The sequence below is a fragment of the Elgaria multicarinata genome, chromosome 1 (genome assembly GCF_023053635.1).
Source record: "Elgaria multicarinata webbii isolate HBS135686 ecotype San Diego chromosome 1, rElgMul1.1.pri, whole genome shotgun sequence".
NCBI lineage: Eukaryota > Metazoa > Chordata > Lepidosauria > Squamata > Anguidae > Elgaria > Elgaria multicarinata.
This window is the reverse complement of record NC_086171.1, coordinates 89909313-89934422: the sequence shown is the minus strand read 5'-3', so window position 1 is coordinate 89934422 and position 25110 is coordinate 89909313. Positions and strand designations below refer to the sequence as shown.

The 25110-nt window shown below is 42.8% G+C and overlaps 1 protein-coding gene across 1 annotated transcript in view; it reads right to left on the bottom strand.

The window, feature by feature from the left end:
* KRCC1 (lysine rich coiled-coil 1) overlaps positions 1-25110 on the bottom strand; it is a 105250-nt gene that overhangs the window by 5050 nt on the left and 75090 nt on the right. The window contains exons 4-9 of the mRNA XM_063126672.1: positions 11372-11416; positions 4713-4819; positions 3742-3831; positions 3059-3224; positions 2297-2563; positions 899-998 (exon numbers count right to left, since the gene is read on the bottom strand). Of these exons, the coding sequence (XP_062982742.1) occupies positions 899-998; positions 2297-2563; positions 3059-3224; positions 3742-3831; positions 4713-4819; positions 11372-11416 (775 nt within the window). The remainder of the gene's footprint in view (positions 1-898; positions 999-2296; positions 2564-3058; positions 3225-3741; positions 3832-4712; positions 4820-11371; positions 11417-25110) is intronic.

The window sequence follows — 25110 nt, the reverse complement described above, 5'->3', positions numbered from 1 at the left end:
TACAGAAAGGAAGCTGGGATATGGGGTGGAGCATTTGAAAGACCTGGGAGCAGAGCCGAACAGTTCGTGGTTAGTGTGTGGTTTAGGACACCGGGAAATGGGCTGGGCTTATGGTGTTGTGTGCAACAGCGTGGGGTGTGGTTAGTGCAAACCACAGAGGCTCACAGTTTTGCTAACCACAGTCCCTGAAATATTGTCTGAACAGGGCCAGAAGATGACTTTCTGACAGTTAGAACAATACGATAATGGAACCAGTTACCTAGGGAGGTTGTGGGCTCGCCCACACTATCAGCATTCAAGAGGCAGCTGGACAACCATCTGTCAGGGATGTTTTAGGGTGGATTCCTGCACTGAGCAGGGGGGTTGGACTCGATGGCCTTATGGGCTCCTTCCTACTCTACTATTCTGTGATTCTATGATTTCTCTGGGCCATTTCCACCCCCACAAAAACCTTTCATTTTCTGAAAGACACCTGCTGTACCAAAAGCACCAGGGGAATGTGAGCAAAAGACAGAGTATCACCTGTAGAAAGGCTACTTAAGACAGGGGTGGAGACTCGTAAGTCATGAAAAAAGTGAAGAGCAAAGACAGAAGAGATCTCCGTAGAGAACATTTCCTAAAGCTGCTGCTATTACAGGGTCGATGGGAACAAGTCTGCTCTTAAGGCCCGAGGGCAGGAGCATCAACTACCTTCTAAGAGCTCTAGGAAGCTAGCAGGAACTCTGTGCAGATGCAGAACTTGTATGAAAGACCACATTCGTTCTGTGTGACTGAACTACAGATGTTAGCTAACGGATTCTGCACACATGTGTATGCATGCATATATAGACACACCCTTCGTCCATGCACAGTCAGTGGAGGTCCAGAACCAATGAGGGACAGCTAGGAAAATACTTACTTAATCTGATGCTTATTTCCTTGCATGTGAGACTGGTACATCTCTATGGATGTGAGGCTGATACTGCATATAGGGCATATATAGTTGCCCACCCCAACTGCTAAAAGAACAGAAGGGCTACAGGTTAAAATCAACATATTACTTGAACGCCTGGTACCTTAGAACTTAAAACAGTAACCACAGAGTTCTGAAAAACACAACTGAATGATGAATCTGCTTCTGGCCTGCACCGCTTCAGATTGCAGGCAAGGGATAGAACATTTGAATGCTAGTTCATGTAAAGAAATCGAGCCTCGTGTGGCGCAGAGCGGTAAAGCAGCAGTTTCTGCAGCTGAAACTCTCCCCACGGCCTGAGTTCGATCCCAGCAGAAGCTGGTTTCAGGCAGCCAGCTCAGGTCGACTCCGCCTTCCACCCTCCCGAGGTCGGTAAAATGAGTACCCAGTTAGCTGGGGGAAAGGGAATAACGGCTGGGGAAGGCAACGGCAAACCACCCCGCTATAAGGCCTGCCCTCAGCGAAAGCTGGCGTCCCTCCAAGAGTCAGTAATGACTCAGTGCTTGCACAAGAGGTTCCTTTCCCCCTCTTTCATGTAAAGAAAGGAAAGGAAGGGAAAAGAAAAGTCAGAACAACCCTTTTCCTAGCAAGTTACCGTATTTCTTCGATTCTAAGACGCACTTTTTCCCCTAAATAAACAGCTCTAAAAATAGAGTGCGTCTTAGAATTGATGGCGTCTTAGAATCGAAGCAATACAGTAAGGGGAAAAGAGGAAGCTCCTGCAGCAGCCTTGAGCCATGCGCGCGAGGAGGAGCTGGGAGGGTAAGCGCCTGGTTTTTTGTTAGTCAAATTTATTCGTAAGTCCCATCGATTTCCATGGGACTTACTCGCGTGTCGTGCCCTGGTGCACAGACAAGTAAAGAGCGGGACTGGAGAGTTAAGCGTTTTAGCTCCTTAATTGCGTCTTCTCCTCTCTCCCCGCCCGAAAATATTGTTTACTCTTTGTTTCAACGCCCCCCCCCTTCTTCCCGCGCAAACGGCGGTTTCTTCTCTCACAGAGGGAAAAAAGAAAAGGACACAACCGTTAGAAGAAAGCGCGGAGGGGGGTGGGAGGAGGGGCGGTGAGGGAAGTATTTCTTCGATTCTAAGATGCCCTTTCCCCCCAAATAAACATCTCTAAAAATGGGGTGCGTCTTAGAATCGAAGAAATACGGTAGTGTCATACATGCAGGGATTTATTATGTGGAGAAACGTTCAAACAAAGCACTTCCCCATGTGCAACCTAAAGTGCTGCAGGCCAGTGACAGCCACGATGTAAGAGGAGCCTGCTGACCATGCAGCTTGGTTCTGAGTGACGCTCAGCTGGTTCAAGGTGGAGCATGCGTCTCCGTGCTGCTTGCTTACCATTGGCCTTGGATTCCACAGGGATAGCCTCCGTTCCTATCTCAGCCATCAGTTTCTTACGGACTTCGTTCCTTTTGTGCTTCTTGCCCACGTAGTGTTGATGGGCCATAAGTGGATTGTTGAAGGGTGCCGAGCAGAGCTTGCAATACTTTTCTGGATCATCTAAATCCAAAGTAGCACTACAGGATGAAGATGGGTCTTCAGCATCATTGTCTTGTGTAGACTTTTCAACAGACAGCTCTGGCAGAGCTGGAGTTGCAGAGGGACCTGGGACAAAGTGCAATGAGGAAAGGTCATCTCCCCACTGAAAGAGCAAACCAGGAAGGGGGTGGGGAGAGAGAGAGACAGTAGCAGCCCTGTAACCTTCAGGATTCATTAAGACAGAATTTAATCTTTATAGCTCTCCAATACCAAGCAGCAGCTGAAATACGAATACTTGCATATCGCGGCATATTTTAACGTACATCTAACTCCCTGGCTGACAAACGGGCTTAGTGGCAGGGCACGCTGAACGTGGCATCCTGCAAGTGGCTGGCTAGCAGCCCTAGGCACTGCTTCCCCCCTTCCCCTCTGCACAGTAGGAAATGACCAAGATAAAGGGAGAAGTGCACAAGGGAGCAACAGGAGGAGGAAACTTCACTTGTTTCGTTGCTTGGGCCAGACCACTCCACTGATTAAACTGACCCATGTCCCCCCTCCCCCCGCGCCCACTTCTTGGCTCTGACAAACTGGAGATGTAAAAAAAAAATGCTCAGTCTTCACCAGGCTGAACACTCTGTGTAGACTGCTGAGCCTGATGGTCTCCTGATAGCTGCTTCAGTTTCTTGGTGTGGATCTTTCCCAGGTAGTGCGATTGTGCAACAATTGGGGATGTGAAGATCATGTTGCAAAGCCTGCAGTATGTGTTTTTGTCCACATCTAGGTCCATCTGAAATCAAAGTGCAAAGACATTTAATCCATAAGTGTTTAACCACTGGATGTACCCGGATCATCATGCTTCTGTCTGTCTGTCTGTCTCTCTTTGTGGGGGAAAGAATGGGTGGGGTGGGGACAGAGGAAAAGAAGAGAAAGGGGTGAATTGGCATATATGGTAAAAACTTAAAATTGGACCCCATGTTTCAGGTTGGTGTAAAAAAGCATGTTCCTGGTTTGAAAAGCATGATGATTCTTAATCACCAACCATTCTTATAAAGCTGGAGTTTTCCAATGAAAATCTGCTGACCCATGGGAAAAGCCAGTTGGGGTTGCAACCAATGGTGGGCGGAGTCTGAAGCATCACCTTCTCTATCGCTTGCATGCACAAATGGAGCAGAAGAGTACTGGGTGATGTGGAGTTCCGTATGAAATTAGGCAGAGGGCTGCATCTGGCCATCAAGCCACAGGTTGCCCAGCCCAGATAAAGCATTGCTAAAACTGCAGGTGAAGTAACATCACAGGAAACTCACCTGTGTCTTGAGTTTGCCAGGCTCTTGTCCTTCCTTTTGTTCACTACGCATTTGTAAATAAAGCCGGACTTTCTGTGCATGTCTTTTGCCCTGGAAAACAGAAGAATTGGTTTCATAGCAGGAAGCACCTCTGGTTTCTCTTTGAGACAAAACAAGCAACGAAAAAAGTAGAAGTTGAAATGTTTACAAAGAAGCATCATTCAGGGGCTAAGTCTTGGAAGAAAAACACAGATATGGCAGGCCTTTCAATACTTGGCCTGGCCATGGCGACACGTGCCTGAGCTATATCCGGAATGGATTACTGCAATGTGTTCTACGTGGCTCTACTTCAAACAGGCTCTAGAAACTTGAGTTGGTCCAGACTGCAGCACTGAGGATGTTAGTGGGTGCTTGGCTATGAGAACATATTGTCTCCATTTTACAACAGCAGCATTGCTTGCCAATTCATTTCCAGACACAATTCAAAGTATCGGCAATTAAATAGCTTGGGTCAAGATCCCTAAGACACCATCTTCTCTCATAGAATCATAGAACAGCAGAGTTGGAAGGGGCCTATAAGGCCATCGAGTCCAACCCCCTGCTCAATGCAGGAATCCACCCTAAAGCATCCCTGGCAGATGCTTGTCCAGCTGCCTCTTGAAGGCCTCTAGTGTGGGAGAGCCCACAACCTCCCTAGGTCACTGATTCCATTGTCGCACTGCTCTAACAGTCAGGAAGTTTCTCCTGATGTCCAGCTGGAATCTGGCTTCCTTTAGCTTGAGCCCGTTATTCCTAGGGAGGTTGTGGGCTCTCCCACACTAGAGGCCTTCAAGAGGCTGCTGGACAACCCTCTGTCAGGGATGCTTTAGGGTGGATTCCTGCATTGAGCAGGGGGTTGGACTCGATGGCCTTGTAGGCCCCTTCCAACTCTGCTATTCTATGAGCCCATGATTCTATGAAACGTTACTAATACATTCCATCTCAATACTTACCTCATAGTGTGCTATTCTTTGTGATTCGAACTGCAGCACAGCCCCACAAACTTTACAGAAAGTGTCTGTGCAAAGTTCTTTTCTTGTCACTTCATCCAATGTATCATCTAAAGTGAATGGTTAGGGATATAACAGTCAATAACTAGAACACAGAGCGGCATTTATTTCTTGAAGTCATACTGGTAAACTTAAAAGCATGATGATGCAATATATCCACAAGGGTGAATAAAGGGCAACCATTGCATACTTTATTGATTCCTATTGCCCGTGCAAGCTCTTTAATTAGTTAATTAGTTAATTTATTACATTTATGTACTGATTCACAGAACCAAAAAGTGTTCCAAAGCAATTTACAAAAGAATAATAAAAAACAAAAGACACCAACTATGTAACAGTCTACTTCTTAAAACCATACAAATATACAAGTCCCCATCGGAAATAATCATCTAAAAGACAAAAAAACCCAAGCACAATAATGTACAAAAATACTACCCAAGCCGGGCCATTAAACTAACCAAATGCCTGGGAAAAGATAAATGCATTTGCCTGGCACCTAAAAGATGACATAGGGTATCTCTACGCTAGGTCTTTCCCCCACGGGATCGTTCCTGTGTGTCCAAATGATTCACAGGGGATCCTGGGGGCAGGCAGGGATGACCCTCCATTTTCTTTGCGGTCTCAGGATAATCCCGAGGACCACGGCTGATGTGCTGTGTGGTCCAGAGACCTGAAACGGGCATGGAGCCATGGAGGGTGGCTCCATGCCCATGGGAGGGCCCCCCAGCAATTTCACCATCCCTGGGATGGTGGGTGTGGATGGGCACAAGTTTTTGGTGTTTTTTTTACCTTTTTTGCCACGCATGGCTCCTCTTCTGTTAAAAAAAAAATGGCGGCCATGACACCCCTCCTTACTTCTGGGATGTCGCGCACCTGTTTAGACACTGGGGGAGGATTGCAGAAGCAGATAAGTCCGCGATCCTCCCCCTCCCTCCCTCTATACCCTTAGGTGTGGACATGCACATAGTTGGTGGCAAATGAGCTTCCCCGGGGGAAGCGTTCCATTCATTGGAGGGCTACAACAGAAAAGGTCCATTCTCTCATTGCCACCCTCCAAATATCTCTTGGATGGGGCACAGAGAGAAGGGCATCAAATGTCATTCTCAGGGTCTGAGCAGGTTTATATGGTCCTTGGGGGTAATGGGGTGCCAAGCTGTGCAAGACTTTATAAGTGAAGGCTAGCATTTTGAATTGGGCATGGAATCAAATTGGCAGTCAGTGCAGGTGGCTAGAAGTAGACTTTTTTGTCTGGAATGCTTGTTGGTTCTGGTCAAAAGTCTGGCTGCCGCATTCTGTAATAGCTGCAGTTTTCGTACCATCTCCAAAGGCATACTATCTTCAAACATAAAGCACATTGCACTAATCTAACCTAGAGGTTACTACAGCATAGACTATCAAAGCCGGGCTATCTCCATGGAGACAGGGTTGCAGTTGGGGCACGAACTAAAGCTGGTAGAAGGTACTCTGTGCCATGCGGGGCACTTGTGCCTCCAATTACAGTGATGGATCCAAAAGTATCCCCTAGCAGCATACCTGCTCATTCAGGGGGGAAATGATCCCATTTGGAACAGGTTGTACTTCACTGATCCCGTGCAGGACACGGAATAACGGGCTCAAGTTAAAGGAAGCCAGATTCCAGCTGGACATCAGGAAAAACTTCCTGACTGTTAGAGCACTACGACAATGGAATCAGTGACCTAGGGAGGTTGTGGGCTCTTCCACACTAGAGGCCTTCAAGAGGCAGCTGGACAACCATCTGTCAGGGATGCTTTAGGGTGGATTCCTGCATTGCGCAGGGTGTTGGACTCAATGGCCTTGTAGGCCCCTTCCAACTCTGCTATTCTATGATTCTATGATCCAGACTGAGGAACAACCTATTAACAGTATCAGTGCCTTATCTGGATTGAGCTTTACTTCGCCCTCATTCAGTCCATTACAAAGGTAAGACTACAGGCTCAGCACTGCCAACCCTGCTTGCAATATAAAGGAAAAACAGAGCTGCACATCATCTGCATGCTGATGACAACACACTCTGAAACTGCAGATGCCCCCACTAAGCCATTTTTTGTAGATGTTAAAGAACATGAGGATTCCCTGTGGAACCCTCACACTGGAGGCTCCACTGGGCCAAGCAATACTCTCTAAGCACCAACCCTCCAGGAGTGGAAGCACTGCAAAGCAATGCCCCCAAATACCAGACCTGCTCCAGAAGGATACCATGATTGACGGATCAAAAGCCACTGAGAGATTAAGGGTTATCAATAGGGGCGTGCTCCCCCTGTCTCTCGCCCAACAAAGGTCATTTCCTAGGACCATCAAAGCGGCCTTAGTGCCAAAACCAACCTAGTATCCTGACTTTAAAGGATTCAGAAAATTAGTCTCATCCAAAAGTGCCTGGAGCTAGTTGGCAACCATTTGCTCAAGAACTTTGCCCAGGAAGGTACTCTATGCCATGGGGGGCACTTGTGCTGTCAGTCAAGACTTCCAGGTCCAGGGAGGATTTCTTAAAAAGAAGACTTACCATCATAACCCCCTGCAGGTGGCCCAGGACCATCCCCTCCCACATGGAGGCATTTATCACCTCCTCGTCCAACCACATGTTCTTTCCTTACTAGATTTTACCAGCCACAAGTGGCACGGGTCAGGAAAGCAGGTGGTCGCCCAAACCCTTGCAAGCATATCCTTGAGACATGCTAACTGAAACTCATCCAATAAAACTGAACCAGACAGTACCCTAGACTCCCCTTGAAATGGACCTGCTGCTACAGTAGACTCAAGACCCCAACTGATCCAAATGATTTTATTCTTAAAAATGTCTTACAAACAAGTCACAGCAAGCCTCCAAGGGTTCTACAACTTCCTTTGGGTCAGCGTATAAAAGGTCCTGAACGACTTGGTAAAGCTCCACTGGACAACATCTAAAGGATGCAATTGAGGCAGCAAAGTAATTGTGCTTTGCTGCCTTCACTGCCATGACTTGAGTCTAATAATGGGCACGTACCAGTGTTTGGTTGCATTCAATGGATGCACTTCACTAGCACTGTAAACATCTTTCAATTTGCTTCAGCGTCTTCAACACTGGGATATACAGTGGAGCCACTTGGGCTCTGCAAAGTCAAAGAGAGTGCTCAGGAGCAATCGCGTCAACTACCTCAGCGATTTCTACATGTCACAGATCAACCAGGTCTTTGACAGAAGCACAAGTCCTGTCAACTGGACCTTACCACACCAGCCATCTGGAAACCAATTGGATCTAACAACAACAACAAAACCCTAACTGAGAAGACTCTGCAGATCAATAGAATGACTGTTTCTGTGAGTTGGCATCTTTACCACAAGCTAGCTTCTTCTGCCCTCACGCTTGGGAGAGAAGTGCCTGAAATCTGGCATGTAGCGCCAACTCTTGGGGATGAAAGTAAATTAGACTGCTACATTGATGTATCCTTGATTATATTGTGCCTCTGTTTTAAATGAGACCGCTTTTAAGATGCAATTTTGGCTGAACAGCAGGATATAAGTTCTGTTTATTTATTTCATTTCTATATTGCCTATTTCACAGAATCATAGAATAGCAGAGTTGGAAGAGGCCTAAAAGGCCATCGAGTCCAACCCCTTGCTCAATGCAGGAATCCACCCTACAGCATACTTGACAGATGCTTGTCCAGCTGCTTCTTGAATGCCTCTAGTGTGTGCTGAAACTTTCTGGGCAGTTCACAAACAAAAACTTAAAACCATAAATTAAAATCACATAGTCAAACATAAGTGCCATAAGCTCAAAACAGAATAAAACTAGAGTAAAACCAAGATCAAAGCCAACAGCAGTACAAAAATCTTAAAATACACTAACACAATTTTTGAAACCGAAGGATTAAAAAGCATGAGAAAATAAGAAGTTCTTAACCTGATGCTGAAAAGCCTACAACATAGCTGCTAGGTAGGCAGCAAATCCTTCTCTGGGGAAGGCACTCCATAACCAAGCTGCCACAACTAAAAAGGCCCTCTCCTCATTTGGCGGGGGTATCCAGAGAATGGCCTCTCAGGATGGCTTAAAACATCTTTAAAAAATAATTAATTTTGCATTCTGTATCACTTTCTGATTCTTCAAGGCTCACTTCATGTGTTGTTACTTTATAAACATCAGGTCCATTTAATAAAAATTGAGCCACTGAGAAAATGACCTCAAGTGATGAGCCACAAGTACTTACAATTATTTCTGCAGTTTCCACTGCTGACTTACTTACACACACACACACACACACACACACACACAATTAGAATGTTAAAAGAAGTTCATATACATGACTTCAAGGGTGAGAAAATGTCACTCTCGGTTTTGATAATGTGAAGCCACAACATTTATGTGGCTGATATATGTGTTAAGAATAAATATTCTTGTTTTAAGGTTTCATTTTATATTATTGAATACTGCCTTGATGGTTTTTTTTAGTGGATAAGGCAGTATAATTTTTTTTATAAACAAACAAACAAAATCAATGTGAATAGTTAGTTATGATTACGGTTGTCATGTGTCCTATTTTACAGAGGGCAGTCCTCTCTTCAAAGGCTTTCTCTATTTGAAGAGCAATCCACTCTAGGTCTGGTATAAAGATAAAGAGAAGGGAGAGCAGGGATGGGCCTTGAAATGGCCCATCAACACTCAGCATCTGGACAGCAGATTAAGCAGGAACGGGCATCACTGTCGTCCTCACTGTGGTGTTCCATTTCTATTTAAATTATAGCAGTTATTTGATCTATACATATAAATTAGCACATGCAAGTTTTATACGTACATATAATCTTTTATTCTTTTTTTAAATGATGCATTTCTTCTTTTTGGTGGCAACGCTAAGCCCAACTGATTTTAATAGGGACTAAATGTGATTAATTGTCTGACTCCAGCTCCATGTCTGAAAGCCTCTACTGTTCGAGATATCATGGGTGTGATGATGATGATTTGTAGTAGTAGTAGTATTTCTTACATTTCTATATTGCCCATTGATGAGGCTGTCTGGGCAGTTTACAAAACTGTTTGACCTGTTTGAAAAGATAATGATTCTTACAGGGCACAGTGATGTGGATTTCTTGGGGAAAAATCTTATGCAAATTAGGCTAATAGGGTCATTTGCATTCGGTTTGCTTTGCATTGGAACATTTTCTGATGACCTAGAGAATGATCTAATTGAACAAGTTTATTTCACTTGCATTTAGTAAAAGTACAAAAGTACTCCGTGTTAGTTTTTTTCAATACACTACAAGCAATTGACCTGAAATATTTAAAGTAAAAATAAAAGCGCACATAATGTGATATAAATGTTATATTAGTAGATTTTTTTTTATTGGAATACTTGTAAAACGTTAAAGACAATCCATTTTCAAAAAACAAAGCCACTGAGAATGGCTAACACAATAAATCAGCCTTCCCCAACGTGGTGCCCTCCAGATGTGTGGGACTACAACTCCCAGCATCCCAATCAGCAAGTAAAGCTGGGAATTGTAGTCTAACACAAATGGACCCAGCTCTAATTAATTTTAGCAATCACAGAGGACTGTGCACCACTCACTTATTTATTTATTTATTTATTTATTACAGAGAGCCGGGGCTCTCTGGGCGGTTCACAAAAACTCATCTATTTAAGCCCCAATGGTCAGGTGGAAAGCACTTCCGTTTGAGCTTGGGGAGGAAGTGATTTTTTCTACCACCAGCAGCTCTTCATCTTTCAGGGAGTGCCATTCTGGAGGACCCCCCAACAATGGGAACTGGTGGTAGAAGGGGACTAAAAAGTCCCCCATATGTGCATAGAAACATTCACAGCATTTTGGATCCTGTCCATTGGAATTTGGCAAGAGAAGCTGTTTGAATCATTGGACTCTGATTTGGTTTTTGTTGATTGAATTCTGCATGGCGATTAGATATATCATTGCTTGCCACTCACACGTGTGTCTGAAACATGAATATATTAACATGAACATTTTATATATTATCATTTGAAATAATATAAAATGGGAATTTTAAAAACCCATTAAAATATTTGTCAAATTCAATCTGCATGTAAAAAGATCCTATTTTTACCAAATCAGTCTGCATAGGATTGCAACCTTAGGGCCAAACTATGGTCATACAGATGACTGGTGTAAAACATATGATGTCTCAAACACACGATTGGTCCTTGCACGCTTACAGTTTTTGTTAATTACATAGCAATGCAGCGCATGGGTGTGAGGGGAGATCCCCAATGGGACTGCTGCAAGGGGGGAAAGGGGATTTAAGCCTTTGCCTCCACTGTGGTCCTGAACCAGATCCAGAAATTTGCTATTGGCACTATCACACCATTTATAAATATTGACATGCTTCTTTATATCTGAAAGTTCGGAGTGCGTTGATATATGTGTATGCATGTGACAAATGTGTTGTTCCTTCTAACACTTATCCTGGCCTGTGGAACGCTGGCACACAAATAAAATGGTTGTGATGCATCAATATACCGGTTGTGGCCCTTCCATAATCCATCATATATGAAGCAACTCTTTTGCGAGTTGAGGAGTAATCTAGGTATATAGCTAAGAGCTATCCTATTTCACTGTACAGGTTAACCAATCCCTACCTCTTTTTTCTCCTCCAGTCACCCATGTTTCCTTGTGGCGGAGCTCTATAAGATAGTTAGATACAGATGGTTGAAAGATAGTATTTGTATTTCTAATTCAATGGATTAGACCTATTCAGTATTTAGACAAGATATTTTATTGGGAGTTTCTTCTTCTTCTGTGTGTGTGTGTGTTGTTGTTGTTGTTGTTACATTGAGACAGTGTAATGTTGTACTTCATTTTTGGTCATAATTTGTTTTGTGTCTGTTAATATTTTTAACAACCACAACAACAGAGCTATACTATTAGTTAAACTACTGCCCTAAGACTGAGATGTTGTTCTGGACATTGCAGTAATTGTTAGGGCCTCTTGGAAGCCCTCACTGATGACAATGATGGCTAGTTTGTGAAAACTGTTTTTGTAGGGTTACTGAATGAAGGAGCCTTTAGCGGTTGATAGATTTTGTTCCCTTCATTGTTTAACACAGCATCAGCAGTGGATGGGTCTCACAGATATTCCACAGGAAATTGGATGATAAGCCTAGAGGAGGCTCTTTAATAGCTTTTGGTACAGGAGAGGTGGTGGGGCTAGAGTGTAGGCCAAGATTTCCTGGCCTTGACCCAACACTGGAAAAACTATACTGTCAGGAAGCAGCCTTTATGCTAGCCTGGCACCATACACCATGTAAAATAAACACAACATTTTCTCTGTCCAGGAGCCAGAACTCATACCTTTGCTGGCATTTCTAAGACAACAGCACCTGGTCATTTCTAAGTATACTCACATGATACGTTCTTAAGGGAAGGGAAAGGAACCTCTCGTGCAAGCACTTGAGTCATTGCTGACTCCCAGAGGGACGCCAGCTTTCGCTGACGTTTTCTTGGCAGACTTTGTAGTGGGGTGGTTTGCCATTGCCTTCCCCAGTCGCAGTTACCTTAAACCACTACTAAAATGGTGTGTCAAATATTTTTGTTGAAGATAATAACTGTTGCAAACCTAGCCAAACAAAATATATTGTTAAATTATATGACCAAAGCAATTCATAGCTAACTGCAGCAAAGTTACAAAACTGAAAAATGTGGTTTCGTTGCAACACAACAGAAAATACCAGCTCCATTTACTAACTCAATGCATACTGAGGCAGTATGAACATTAAAAAAATATCAAACAAGTAGTACAACTAAAACCCAGTTCTGCTCATGAGCTCCTACAACACTATTGAAGGCCCCATTAAAGCATCCAGCGACCAGCTTATTCACTTCAAAATGTTGACCATACAAAAACTTTTATGATCTCCTGATACAGCACAGAATTAAAATCCTGGCTCAATCCTAGTCCCTCTAACAAGTGTTTTGTAGAGGCATGGGGAGGACATCAGATCTTCTCTAACTAAACCATTATGCTAGAAGCCCCCACAGACTAACTTAAAAGTCAAACTAGAAGAGGGACTGTGGCTTACTAGCGTTCTAGAAACCCACAAGCATCCTATTTCTTCTAGACTAGAAGGAAGTCTTCCCATCACCTAGTCTGACAAAACAAGGAGCAAAACTGAAGTAGTTCCCTCTTGAAATGTCTGCTGGGCAGTTTTACTGCCTTCAGGGCAGAAACCCAGTACTTCATCTCCAATTAGTGTGTGTGTGTGTGTGTGTACACACACACACACACACACACACACACACACACACACACACACACACACACAGGGCTGGATCCAGGAAATGCCTTCTGCAATAGGAAGGGCTCCACTTGCAGAAGGTCCACAGTTTGGGGGATTCCCCCTCCCACTGCACCCCACCAATCCTGATTTTCTGTGTAGCATTTTCAGAGGCCTTGAGGGGCTGCCATGGAAAGGGCGGCGAAGTCTATTTTCATCAGTGCAGTTGATCTAACATAAATTTGGATTAAAGCCATGGAGTCCCTGAATTCCGTAATACTGGATGATTGATTTGGTGTCAAGTTATAGACATGGAGGCATTGCAGGCTGTAGAGGCCAATTCAGATCTTTCATAGACAGAAAAAAACTACTACGAAACAAGGATACTCTCTTTTTATATGTGCCAGATTCCTTGCTATGTAGAATCTGCTACTTCAAAACATATATTCAGGGCTGGCAACATCCTCTTCACCTGCAGATCCTGGTTGCTTATTCAAATACTTTAAAGTTGCAGCCATCTTTGTGCTGTCTGCCACGTTACCCCTGTTTGCTCTAGCAAGGAGGATAATGGTGATGAGGATCAGTGGAGGAGGTTTGAGTGTGTGTATGTGTAGCAACCACACAGTCCTGCTGCCTCAAGAAAATATGCTGATGACACTCACCTCTCCCTTTCTTTCACATATAGTTCAGCTAAGGTAGTGGAAATATGAAATTGGTCTTGAAATCAGAAATGGACTGGATGAGGCTAGAGATGTGAAGGCCTGGAAAAAACCCGGAAAAAAACCTGTCCCCCCCTTTTTTCTGAACCCCTTTTTTGTTTCCCCCCCACAAAAAATTGGAAAAATTGAAAAAAAATGAAGAAAAAACGGATTACAGGATGTTTTATTTCAGCATGATGAATAAAATGTTTAAGACAAGGTGTTCAGATATTTACTTCTCCAAATGATTTCTAAAAACTGTACCATATCAGATTATTACAATGTCTGTGCACCAAGCACAAGCTAGTCCGAGGTTGCAAACTGAGACTACAACTCTCAAATGCCAGAGCAAGATACATTTCTGCCTCTAGGGGGCACTTCCATGGAAGCAGAGACTGAAACTAATACTGATAGCTATAGGTCAGAAAATGAGTCTGATTAAATTTCATGCATATTCATTGAATCTTGGCCCCCCCCCCCACATTTTTCTCAGTTCTTTTTATGGGAATGGGGGCTTTATGTCTTGACACCGGAGGACAAGCGGAGACATAAATAATTTTCTTTGTTACTAATGTTGGTGGTTTCTTCAGTTGTTGTTTTTTAAAATTGTTTTTTGCCTGCTCCTCATAAACTGGCAGAACCAAAGAGGTTCCTTACAGTTCAGGTTTCCTTACAGTTCAGGAGCTTGTAGCTCCATTAGTTACCCCCCCCCCCCCAAAAAAAGTAAATTAAATTTGTAATAATTGTTTGAATACACTAGTTTTAATATACCAAATGTAATAATTTTATGCCAAACCAACTTGGACATAATTACCAAGTTTATGTTCCTAAAGTAACAATCTGTAAAAGTGCTAATATTGCATTATTTCAACTGGCTTTTTTTCCATAGCTTCAAAATTTCCAGAAATTTTACATCTCTAGATGAGGCTAATAAGCTGAAGCACAATCCTGACAAGTCAGAACTTTGTGGGTGGCTTGTCTGTTCGGGAAGCTGGTGTTCAACCTATTCTGGATGGGACTGCAATCCTGCTAATGCAAAGGGGGCAACTTGTGGCTCTCCAGATGTTTTGCCTCTAACTCCCACCAACCCTAGCCTGCATAGTTAATGGTGAGGGATAATGGGAGTTGTGGCCCTTGAAATGTTTTGGCCTGAGAGTTGTCCATCTCAGCACCCCCAATAGCTGGGGGTGTTCATAGATACACAGATAGCATCAGTGGCATACAGATAGCATACATCTTTCACCAGTTGAGATTGGTGTCACAATTGCAACACCTCCTGAACAGAGATAGTCTGGCTACAGTTTTCCATACTTCAGTAATTTCCAAGATAATTTCATTTATTATTCAAATGTATATGCCACTTTCCACAAAGGGTTCAAAGCAGTATCAAAGTTAATGTAAATACAATGGCGTAAATCTACATAAATACAGCACAACGCAAATTAATCAGGAATAAAACCACACACTCTACTGTGTGCTACAAACCATAGCTGGCTTAGTCACACTTCAGGGAAAGCCTCTGTAAAGTGAGGAGTTTTAAGAAGCTGTCTGAACATCAGAATTGTGTGGGCTAATGTCAATTGGTAAAGCATTCCAGAGGGTAAACGCGGCAACACTAAATGCTTTACTAGAAGTGCTCATGTGGCACCCTCAGGAGTATCTCCCTCAGATGACTGCAGAAATCGGGCAGGGACAGAAGAGGTGAGGCGGTCCCTAAGGTAACATCTCACACTATTCTCATCTCACACTATTGCCCCGCTCGTGCTCTTCGCTCCTCTGATGCCATGTTTCTCGCCTGCCCAAGGGCCTCTACTTCCCTTGCTCGGCTCCGTCCATTTTCTTCTGCTGCCCCTTACGCCTGGAACGCTCTTCCAGAACATTTGAGAACTACAAGTTCAATCGCAGCTTTTAAAGCTCAACTAAAAACTTTTCTTTTTCCTAAAGCTTTTAAAACTTGATGTTGTGCAGACTTTATACTGCTAGTTTTACCCTACCCGGAGCCTGCTTACCCTACCCTGTGCCTGTTTGCATTCTCTTCCCCTCCTTATTGTTTCATTATGATTTTATTAGAATGTAAGCCTATGCGGCAGAGTCTTGCTATTTACTGTCTTACTCTGTACAGCACCATGTACATTGATGGTGCTATATAAATAAATAAATAAATAAATAAATAATAATAATAATAATATTGTCATACTACTACAAAGTCTTGTACATAGTAGTGACTTTGAAGACTGCCTGAAAACAAAATACAGCTGACAGGATACTAACAGCGAACAGATGCTGGGAACATAGCTCACTACTGCTTAGAGTGCTTTATTGAATGCTGAATTTCTGAGCCCAATTCAAAGTGCTGGTCCTTACACCTAAAGCTGTAATCAACTTGGGAGTTGATTAACTGAAGGAACGTCTGCTTGCACCTCAACCTGCCCATGCACAAAGATCCTCTTTGGAAGCCCTTCACTAGGTGCCCCCACCATCCGAGGCGGGTGGTAATGAGGGAAAGGGCTTTCCCAGTGGTGCCCCCTTGATGGATTTCCCTCCTTAGGTGATTTCCCTCCCCAAATCCCGTCTTATTTCCCAAGACGTTTTAAACATCTGAGAACTTGTAAAATATCTTGATTCCTTTATTGTTTTTATTGTTAGTGCTTTGTGTTTGTTATGATTTTGTTATTTTTAACTGTATAAACCACCCTGGAAGTTACATATTAAATATAAATTCATAAAATAAACAAATTTAAAATATATTATTATTATTTATTTATATAGCACCATCAATGTACATGGTGCTGTACAGAGTAAAACAATAAAATAGCAAGACCCTGCCGCATAGGCTTACATTCTAATAAAATCATAATAAAACAATAAGAAGGGGAAGAGAATGCACCAAATAAGGCACAGGGTAGAGTAAGACTAACAGTATAAAAGTCAGAACAAAATCAAGTTTTAAAAGCTTTAGAAAAAAGAAAAGTTTTTAGCTGAGCTTTAAAAGCTGCGATTGAACTTGCAGTTCTCAAATGTTCTGGAAGAGCGTTCCAGGCGTAAGGGGCAGCAGAAGAAAATGGACGAAGCCGAGCAAGGGAAGTAGAGACCCTTGGGCAGGTGAGAAACATGGCATTAGAGGAGCGAAGAGCATGAGCGGGGCAATAGTGTGAGATGAGAGAGGAAAGATAGGAAGGAGCTAGACAGTGAAAAGCTTTGTAGGTCAACAGGAGAAGTTTATATTGGATTCTGGAGTGAATTGGAAGCCAATGAAGAGATTTCAGAAGTGGAGTAACATGGTCAGAGCGGCGAGCCAAGATGATCTTAGCAGCAGAGTGGTGAACAGAAACCAACGGACTGATGTGAGAAGAAGGAAGGCCAGTGAGAAGGAGGTTGCAGTAGTCCAACTGAGAAATAACCAATGCATGAACAAGAGTCTTGGCAGAAGAGACAGACAAAAATGATCAAATCCTGGCAATATTATACAGGAAAAAACGACAGGATTTAGCTACTGCCTCAATATGAGGAATAAAGGAGAGCGAGGAATCAAATATAAAGCCAAGACTACGAGCTTCCTTGACTGGAGTAAGCGTAACATCATTGACAGTAAGAGAGAATGAGAGATGAGGAGAAGGTTTAGGAGGAAAAACAAGCAATTCAGTCTTTGCCATATTAAGTTTCAAATGACGATGAAGCAACCAAGCTGAGATATCTGAAAGACATGCCGAGATACGATCGTGAACATCAGGAGAAAAACCCGGAGATGAAATATATAATTGTGTATTATCGGCATACAGATGATATTGGAGGCCATGAGATTGAATAAGATTACCCAAGGGCAACATGTATAAAGAAAACAACAACGGGCCAAGCACCGAGCCTTGCGAAACCCCTACTGAAAGGGGAAAATAAGAAGACGAGCTGCCATTAGCCAACACGTTGAAAGAGCGACCTGCTAGATAGGAGGCAAACCAGTTATAGACGGAGCCACAAAATCCGAGGTCATGAAGGGAATCCAAAAGAAGATCGTGATCAACCGTGTCAAAGGCTGCAGTAATATCAAGGAGAATAAGAACGGAATAAAGGCCTTTAGACTTGGCAATAAGAAGATCATTGGTAATCTTAGTAAGGGCTGTTTCAGTGGAATGGAAAGGACGGAATCCAGATTGAAAAGGATCCAGAGCAGAGTTACTAGAAAGAAAATCAAGACAACGAGAGTAGACCACATGCTCCAGGATCTTTGAAACAAAAGGCAACAAAGAGACAGCTCGGTAGTTAGACAGAGAAAGCACATCAAGAGTAGATTTCTTGAGAATAGGAGAGACTGTAGCATGTTTAAAAGCAGAAGGAAATGAACCAGAGGACAAAGAAAAATTAATAATATGAAGCAAGGAAGGGAGGATAGCAGGGATAAGATTAATAAAGACGCGAGAAGGAATCGGATCACGAGAACAAGTGGAAGGCTTCGAAGAGCGCAGTATTGTAGACAGTTTATCAGCTGAGACCGAAGGGAATGCAGAGAAATTTGCAGGAGGAACTGACAGATGAGGAACAGGAACTGGAAGAGGAGCAGAGCTGGCCAGATCAGAGCGAATAGTTTGGATTTTAGCATTGAAAAAAGAGGCAAAGTTATTAGCAGACAGAGAGGCGGGGAGAGATGGTGGATTAGGCTTCAGAAGAGAATTGAAGGACGCAAAGAGCCGCTGAAGATGCATAGCATTTGACTGGATCAACGTTGAGTAATACTGCTGTTTGGCCAATGAAATAGCAGAAGAGAAAGAGGAGAGAACAAATTTGTAATGGACAAAGTCCATTATAGCAAGAACCCAATGGATGTTTGCTTAAAAGACAACAAATATTGGATATTTCTCTCTTTCTCCAACCCTCTGCAACCACTGTTGCAATTGGGAAGACAGCTTAGCCATGGTTCTGCAACATTTACTTCAATTATAATCTAATTAAAACCTTTTGATAAATTAAAAAGCTGGTCCTGATTAACTGTGCAGCACACTTTAAAAATGCCTCAAAATGGTTAACACAGACACCATCTTAGAAGCATTCGTTCTCCTCTCACACAAAAGAGAATGCTTCTTTTAGGATAGTAATTCTTTTCTTCACAATTAGTGTTATTCATATGCACATTTATTCAGATTTTATTAATATATGCATATAATCAATTACAATTTCTTTAATTGCATGATGTCTGTTCTTACTCAGTTGCAGTAAGGAAAAGTCATCAATCCAAGGGCCAGTCCATAACTCCAGAGTTCGCACGGCATTGGGTTCCTGGTTAGGCAGCACTGGTTGTGATCTGCTGCCACCATGCGAGTGCAGTATATGCAAACCACAGCAAACTCCACAACGACGGTGGCACTTTCCCAAACCGCTATTAAGACTGAAATTGTGGCAGCTACAGGCACAGTAGCCACATGGAGACGTTGACCCACACAAACGCTATGGCCCTGCTGCAAGCCCAACGTCAGACCTGCATACTCCTGAGATAATCAAAAGGAGCTGCTATATTTTTGTGTGAAGTGATTTGAATTCAGCATTGAATGGGCTTCTCTGCAGACCTGTTAGTTGCCCGTGACTGAAGTCTTTCAATCACCATTTCTCGTGAATATTCATGAATAACATAAATGTATACATGCTAATGATCTGCTTCACAAAGCAGCTCTGACATTTAACAGTGACGGGTGAACTGGCCCAATCTCACCTTGGATTAACTCAGCTGCTGGGATATAACAGCAGGACAAGGCCATTGACCTTTTGGGTTCCCCTGAACATCTAGTTTGCTAATGTGGAACACACAGTGCTGGACTAGATAGGCCTGTGGTCTGATCCAGCTGTGCTCTTCTGGTTTACCTTCTTCGTCGCCCTGACACTTTGCATAATGGAGAGTCATGATGCAAAGCCCAGGGAATTATGGGAGATGCTATTGTAGCTGCCTCAGGAAAACTACATCAACCATGATTTCATAGGCTTTGCACCCGGTATCGTTACTCCGATCACTGGGGAACAGAGGGTGAAAAGGGGGAAAAACTGCCCACTCCTATCCTCCTTGTTGCCTGTCACTACTGCTGCCGCCACTGCTGGTTGAAAAGGAAAAGGGGTGGAGCATTCTGGGAGGAGAGGGGAGGAGCAGGGAAGAGTTTGAGAGATCACAGGGGCATGCAGGGCTGGAGAGCCCAGAATTCTATCCAGTTTGGATTTTACTCTGAGGTCGAGAAAAATTCTGGGGCTTTTAAAGCTTGTGGCTCGTTTGAGGTACCCACTTAAGAGCCTCCAAATTTCTGAGCTTGGCTCAGAAACACTTTGCTGGTATCTCCAAACCAGCCTCCTGCAACATGGTGCCTTCCAGATGTTTAGGATTACAACTTCCATCATTCCTAACCATTGGCAATGCTGGCTGGGGCTGATGCAGATCATAGTCCAAAACATTGAGAGGGCACCATTTGGGGGCAGGCTGTTCTAAAGTAAGCTCAAGAATGCTCGTTGGAATCCTTTCAGCACTAAATGTAGGTATGCTTTCTGCCATGCTGCTGCTTTTCTTTGAGTTCTGTCTGTGATCAACTGTTTACAGCAGCCTTCCTCAACTTGGCTGTGGATGATGGGGGATACAGTCCAACACATCCATGCATAGTCTAATACATCTGTAGGCAACCACATTGGGGAAAGATCACTTCATTTTGCTCAGTTCCAGTAATGTTTGTCCCATCAATTTGATGCGGTTTCTTATGAACGCACCTGTGTAGTGATGGCAGGAATTTAACACATCAGGGAGCCTCAAGCTTTCCCATACATGGTAAATATTATGTAGGCACATTCACAATTAAGATTCGTATGAAACTGATATAAGAAAATAATGGTGGGATGAATTCCCCATGTTAAGGGTGAATAAGGCCTTATATTCGTTCCCATTTAAACTTCCTCATACTTTGTGTCTCCGCCCCTCCATGACTAGGTGTTCACAAATTCTAGTTGAGTTTAGTAGCCAGCCTTTTATCGTTGTTCACCATAGACACTGCTCCTTCTGAGTGGAGGGTTGTGTGTATGCCTGTCTCTCACATTGTGCTGGGCTTTGGACAATGTCAGGAGCAGAACTGCATCACTATTTGGCGTTTGCAACCTTCCACAAGCCTAGTGCACACTGAGTTATTTCATGCTAGGTGGGAGCATGAAGTCATGAGCAGAAAGAGATTCACTCTGCTTCTGACTTCTTCCACAGCTTGGCACAAGTTGAGAGCTAATTCCCCATACATTTCCTACACATTCCCAATTCATCTGCCTGTGCCAGAAAACTTGAGGGTGGGTGGGTTGATCTCTCATGCCTGGCACAGAGTGGAAGCCCCCACCTTCTCAGAGTTTCTGCAGTGCATCTACAACCCAGGAGAGGGGAAAGAGTCTCTCCCTTCATACTGGTCAGTCAGGAGAAAGTCAAGTTGCAAACTGCCAGTTAAATTTATGCACACCACTGGCGACCATCTTCATAGACCTCTGGCTGCATGCCCTTTCCCCTCATAATAGTTTTTTGAATGGCATTGTACAGGTGACATACTGACATCAACAAAAAACATGGGGGCAATAATTAAGTTGGTTAAGTCTTTGCGCTTTTGAGCTGTCTTATATATTACTCCATAAACTATTATATAATCTATCTACTTTGATCAGTGTAATGAATTATGACTCTTCTCTGAAAAGGAAAATTGGTTTTTCTGCTCAAGGAAGGGAGAAGGGCTGAAACTTAATGGTAGAAGCTCGTCCTATGCATGACTGCGTCCCTGGCATCTCCACTTAAGTGATCACAGGTAGCAAGCAGATCTGGGAACCCCCCTCTACTTGAGATGCTGGAAAGTACTGGGCTAGTTGGACCAACAGTTTGATTCCATATAAGGCAGTTTCATATGGAGGTATCATGACAAATTCCCTCCCCTAATTCAATGTATGAGATCCCAGAAACAATGTATGAACTGGTTCTTGATCACAACCTTTCCCCTAACTCGCTGCTTTGTAAGCTCAAGAAAAGTCTCTCGTACATAAGAAAAACAGGAATGTTTACTTGCTAATCCTGAACTGAGGATTGTTCAATTGGGACATAAATATGGCCAGAAGGAAGGGGCCATATTTAGGGTCCTTCATAAGGGACCAGGCCTTGTCCCTCTATCCTGCCTCCAATTTATCTTATAGTGGTATACAAGACTAAGCACAGTTCAGAAATAAATACGCCTCAGAAGGACAGACTATATAAAATGTTGCAAGAATAATCATATCACATCTCTATTCACTGTGGGTCAAATTACACCTGATGTTAAAATGTGATTCTGCAATTTTAAGATTATTAACAAACAAAGGGTTTATATGTTGCATTAAGATGTGCCACATGTAGTTGCATGAATCTTTCAAAAACGTTAAACTGTGTGTGTGTGTGTGTGTGTGTGTGTGAGAGAGAGAGAGAGAGAGAGAGAGAGAGAGAGAGAGAGAGAGAGAGAGAGAACTGGAACCACAGCATACAGTGGTAGATAAGCTCCCACCGACCCACGCATTCTATGATTCCAACTAATAGCCATTTCCCAAGCTGCTATTTGGCCCAGGATATCTTTCATCCCATACCAAACAACAGCTTATGGGGAATTATCCTCAGTACTACAGTGTGTTTGGAAAGGGTTAACCCTCTCCCTGTAGACCGAAATCCCAATACTGAACCCCACCCCTGCCATTTAATGTTTTAAAAAGATTTATACACCTTCATGTGGCATATTTTAATGCCATATGTAATTTGGCCCTTCACCTCTTAATTCCCTTAAAACTGTAGAACTTCGCTGCTTGGGGGACATTTTAGTAATCATTTGACAGATGAGTAAAAAGATTCTATGATTGAAAACAAAATGTGTAAAAATATATTTATATTGGATAAATTTTATATAAAAAGCATCTATACACATTGTACTCATAGGCACACAGGAAAAACACCTGGAGGATCCACACTGTACTCAGCTTTGTGGAATGTGATGCAGTGTGCCCTTCACACCCATGAAGGTTGTGATCCATAAACCATAGAAGTTGTCATACTTCTGCTTAACTTTATTTAATCCCTTGATGGTGGTAGAAGCAAACCAACTTAAGTGAATTGAGGATCACACTATATGTGTAAGAAGAAAAAAATGTGTAAAGCTTACTACAAAAATGATATTAACCAATGTAAGAAATAAGTATAGCTGTGACACAGATTTGATATCATGTTTAGATGTGTACTATGCAATGTATTTTACTGCATTACTGAATAAGATCTAGAATGGCATTTGATATTTCCAGGTAATTTCAACTATACTTTCAGTTGCAAAGCAGCAGAAACACAATTTGCAAGAGCGAAACAGTGGGCAAGGGAGTGATAGTGTGAATTTAACCATTCCCTTCTTGCTGTTTTTTCTCTGTGACTCCTCCAGCTAAGGTTCCCAGAAACATCAAGTGAAGGAAAACCGGAGTTAAAGGAAAAGTTCCCTCCCTTTAAGACAAACATCTGGATCCTCCACAGCAAACCAATGCTACTTTGGAGACATTTAGATCTCTCACAAAACCACAAAACATTTGCCTATATATGGGGGAGCACCTTCTGCCATATGAACCCCCCTTGTATTCTATAGGGGAACCCCTTCTCCAAATGCTGTTTGCCCATGAAATAATGGTTCACTGCACAGGGTCTTCCTGGTTGTAGCACCCACTTGTGGAATGCCCTTAACAGTGTGTGACTGAAACCCAACCTTTTCACCTCTTTCAAGAGGCCTGTGGAAATATACTTAGAACAGGTATTTAAGAATTAATTCTATGGTTTTATGATGATGATGTGTTCTTACCTAATGTTATATCCTTTTATTGTAATTTGTTATTTGGTGCACTGTTAGCTGCCTTGAACTGTCATGGGCTGTCCGTTTCAAATGAAAGTCAGGAAATATATCCATCAATAAATGTGAGACCATTTCTTGATATCTTCAGTACTTTTTCTATTGTGGCCCCAAGATCTCCTTCCCAAGTGGTTCCTACTAATTTGGAAGCCAGCATCAGGGTCTGTATGGAGTGAGATTGTGGTCTGAGTCGGTATCATTTTGCATACAAATGATACCAGCTGAGTTTTCTCTAACACTCTCTTGCCTGTTCATCCAGTCTGGAGTAATTCTGTTGATGTTTTTTACAATCTGTTTGGGATTTCACCAGTCAGAATAATTTGGAGTCATCCAGAAATTTGGCCACCTCGCTGCCCATTCCAAACTGCACTGATGAAAGGGTAAATATCACCAGTCCTAAAAAACCCTTGGGGACCACTGATTAATCCCCTCAAATATGAAAACTACTCCTTTACAAATAGCTAATTCCCATCTGAGTTGTTACTTTTCAAAAGGAAAACTTCCCTAACTAGGCTATTGCTTGAGAAGTTTTTAGAAGTGTGGGGGCTTAGACAATAATTTGTCTGATTCAGTGACAAAATTCCTATGCCTTGGCATAGCATTAAGACACTAAACAGCAGGATCTTGTGCACAAATAGAAGGGCACATGAAGCTGCATATGGGAAGAGGTACTTCCTAAAGGACTCTGGCCCTACACTATTTAGGATTGACTATTGGGGGGTTGTTTGGTCCAGCTAGCACTAGCACAATACACACACACACTGAACAATTATAATAATTAAACAGAGTTTCTGTGGCCTAGGAGCTAAAAACTGAGCTAAGAAGTCTCCCCAGTACAAACCTTATCTTGGCCATGAACTCACTATGGCCCTAGCCTAGGTTATCTCCCCCCACCCCATCCCCGTTAAAAGGAACTACTTACTGAAGTGTTGTAGGCATTAGAAGAATATTAACATGAAGTGACTGAACAATCAAAGGCACCTTAAAAATGTTTATCGCAACGATTCACCCTAAGCTCACAAAATAATGTTCTTGCTAATTAATTCATGTTTGTTCTGTTTATACAATATAAATGCAGTTGCTGTAAAATTATCAGGATTCTATTTATCTGTTTGAGGAGGGAAATAATGCCTTGGCGCACTTGTTGGCAACTTGTGGCCCTTCAGATGTTTTGGCCTACAACTCCCATCAGCCCTAGCCAGATACAAATACTATTCTACAAAGTGCTATAGGGGAATGTGCTTCAAACACAGGTGCATAGTCAGATTTGCCTTGAACACGTAAGCAGAAAACCGAAGAACCACAGAATAGCTCCATGTGTCTTAGGAAATATTAAGACAGCAGAATGCCCTTGCTGGATGGCACTGTCAAAACTGAACGGTGTTTTGAAACCAGTTTGTGATATGGTATGTAGGTGTGCATATTTGTTTAAAGCACCAATAAAAAATCCCAGAGAGAATGAAAAATGTTGGTCTGACTAAAATTGCTTTGAATTTCCGCTCCTATCTGCTACTTCACAAGAGAA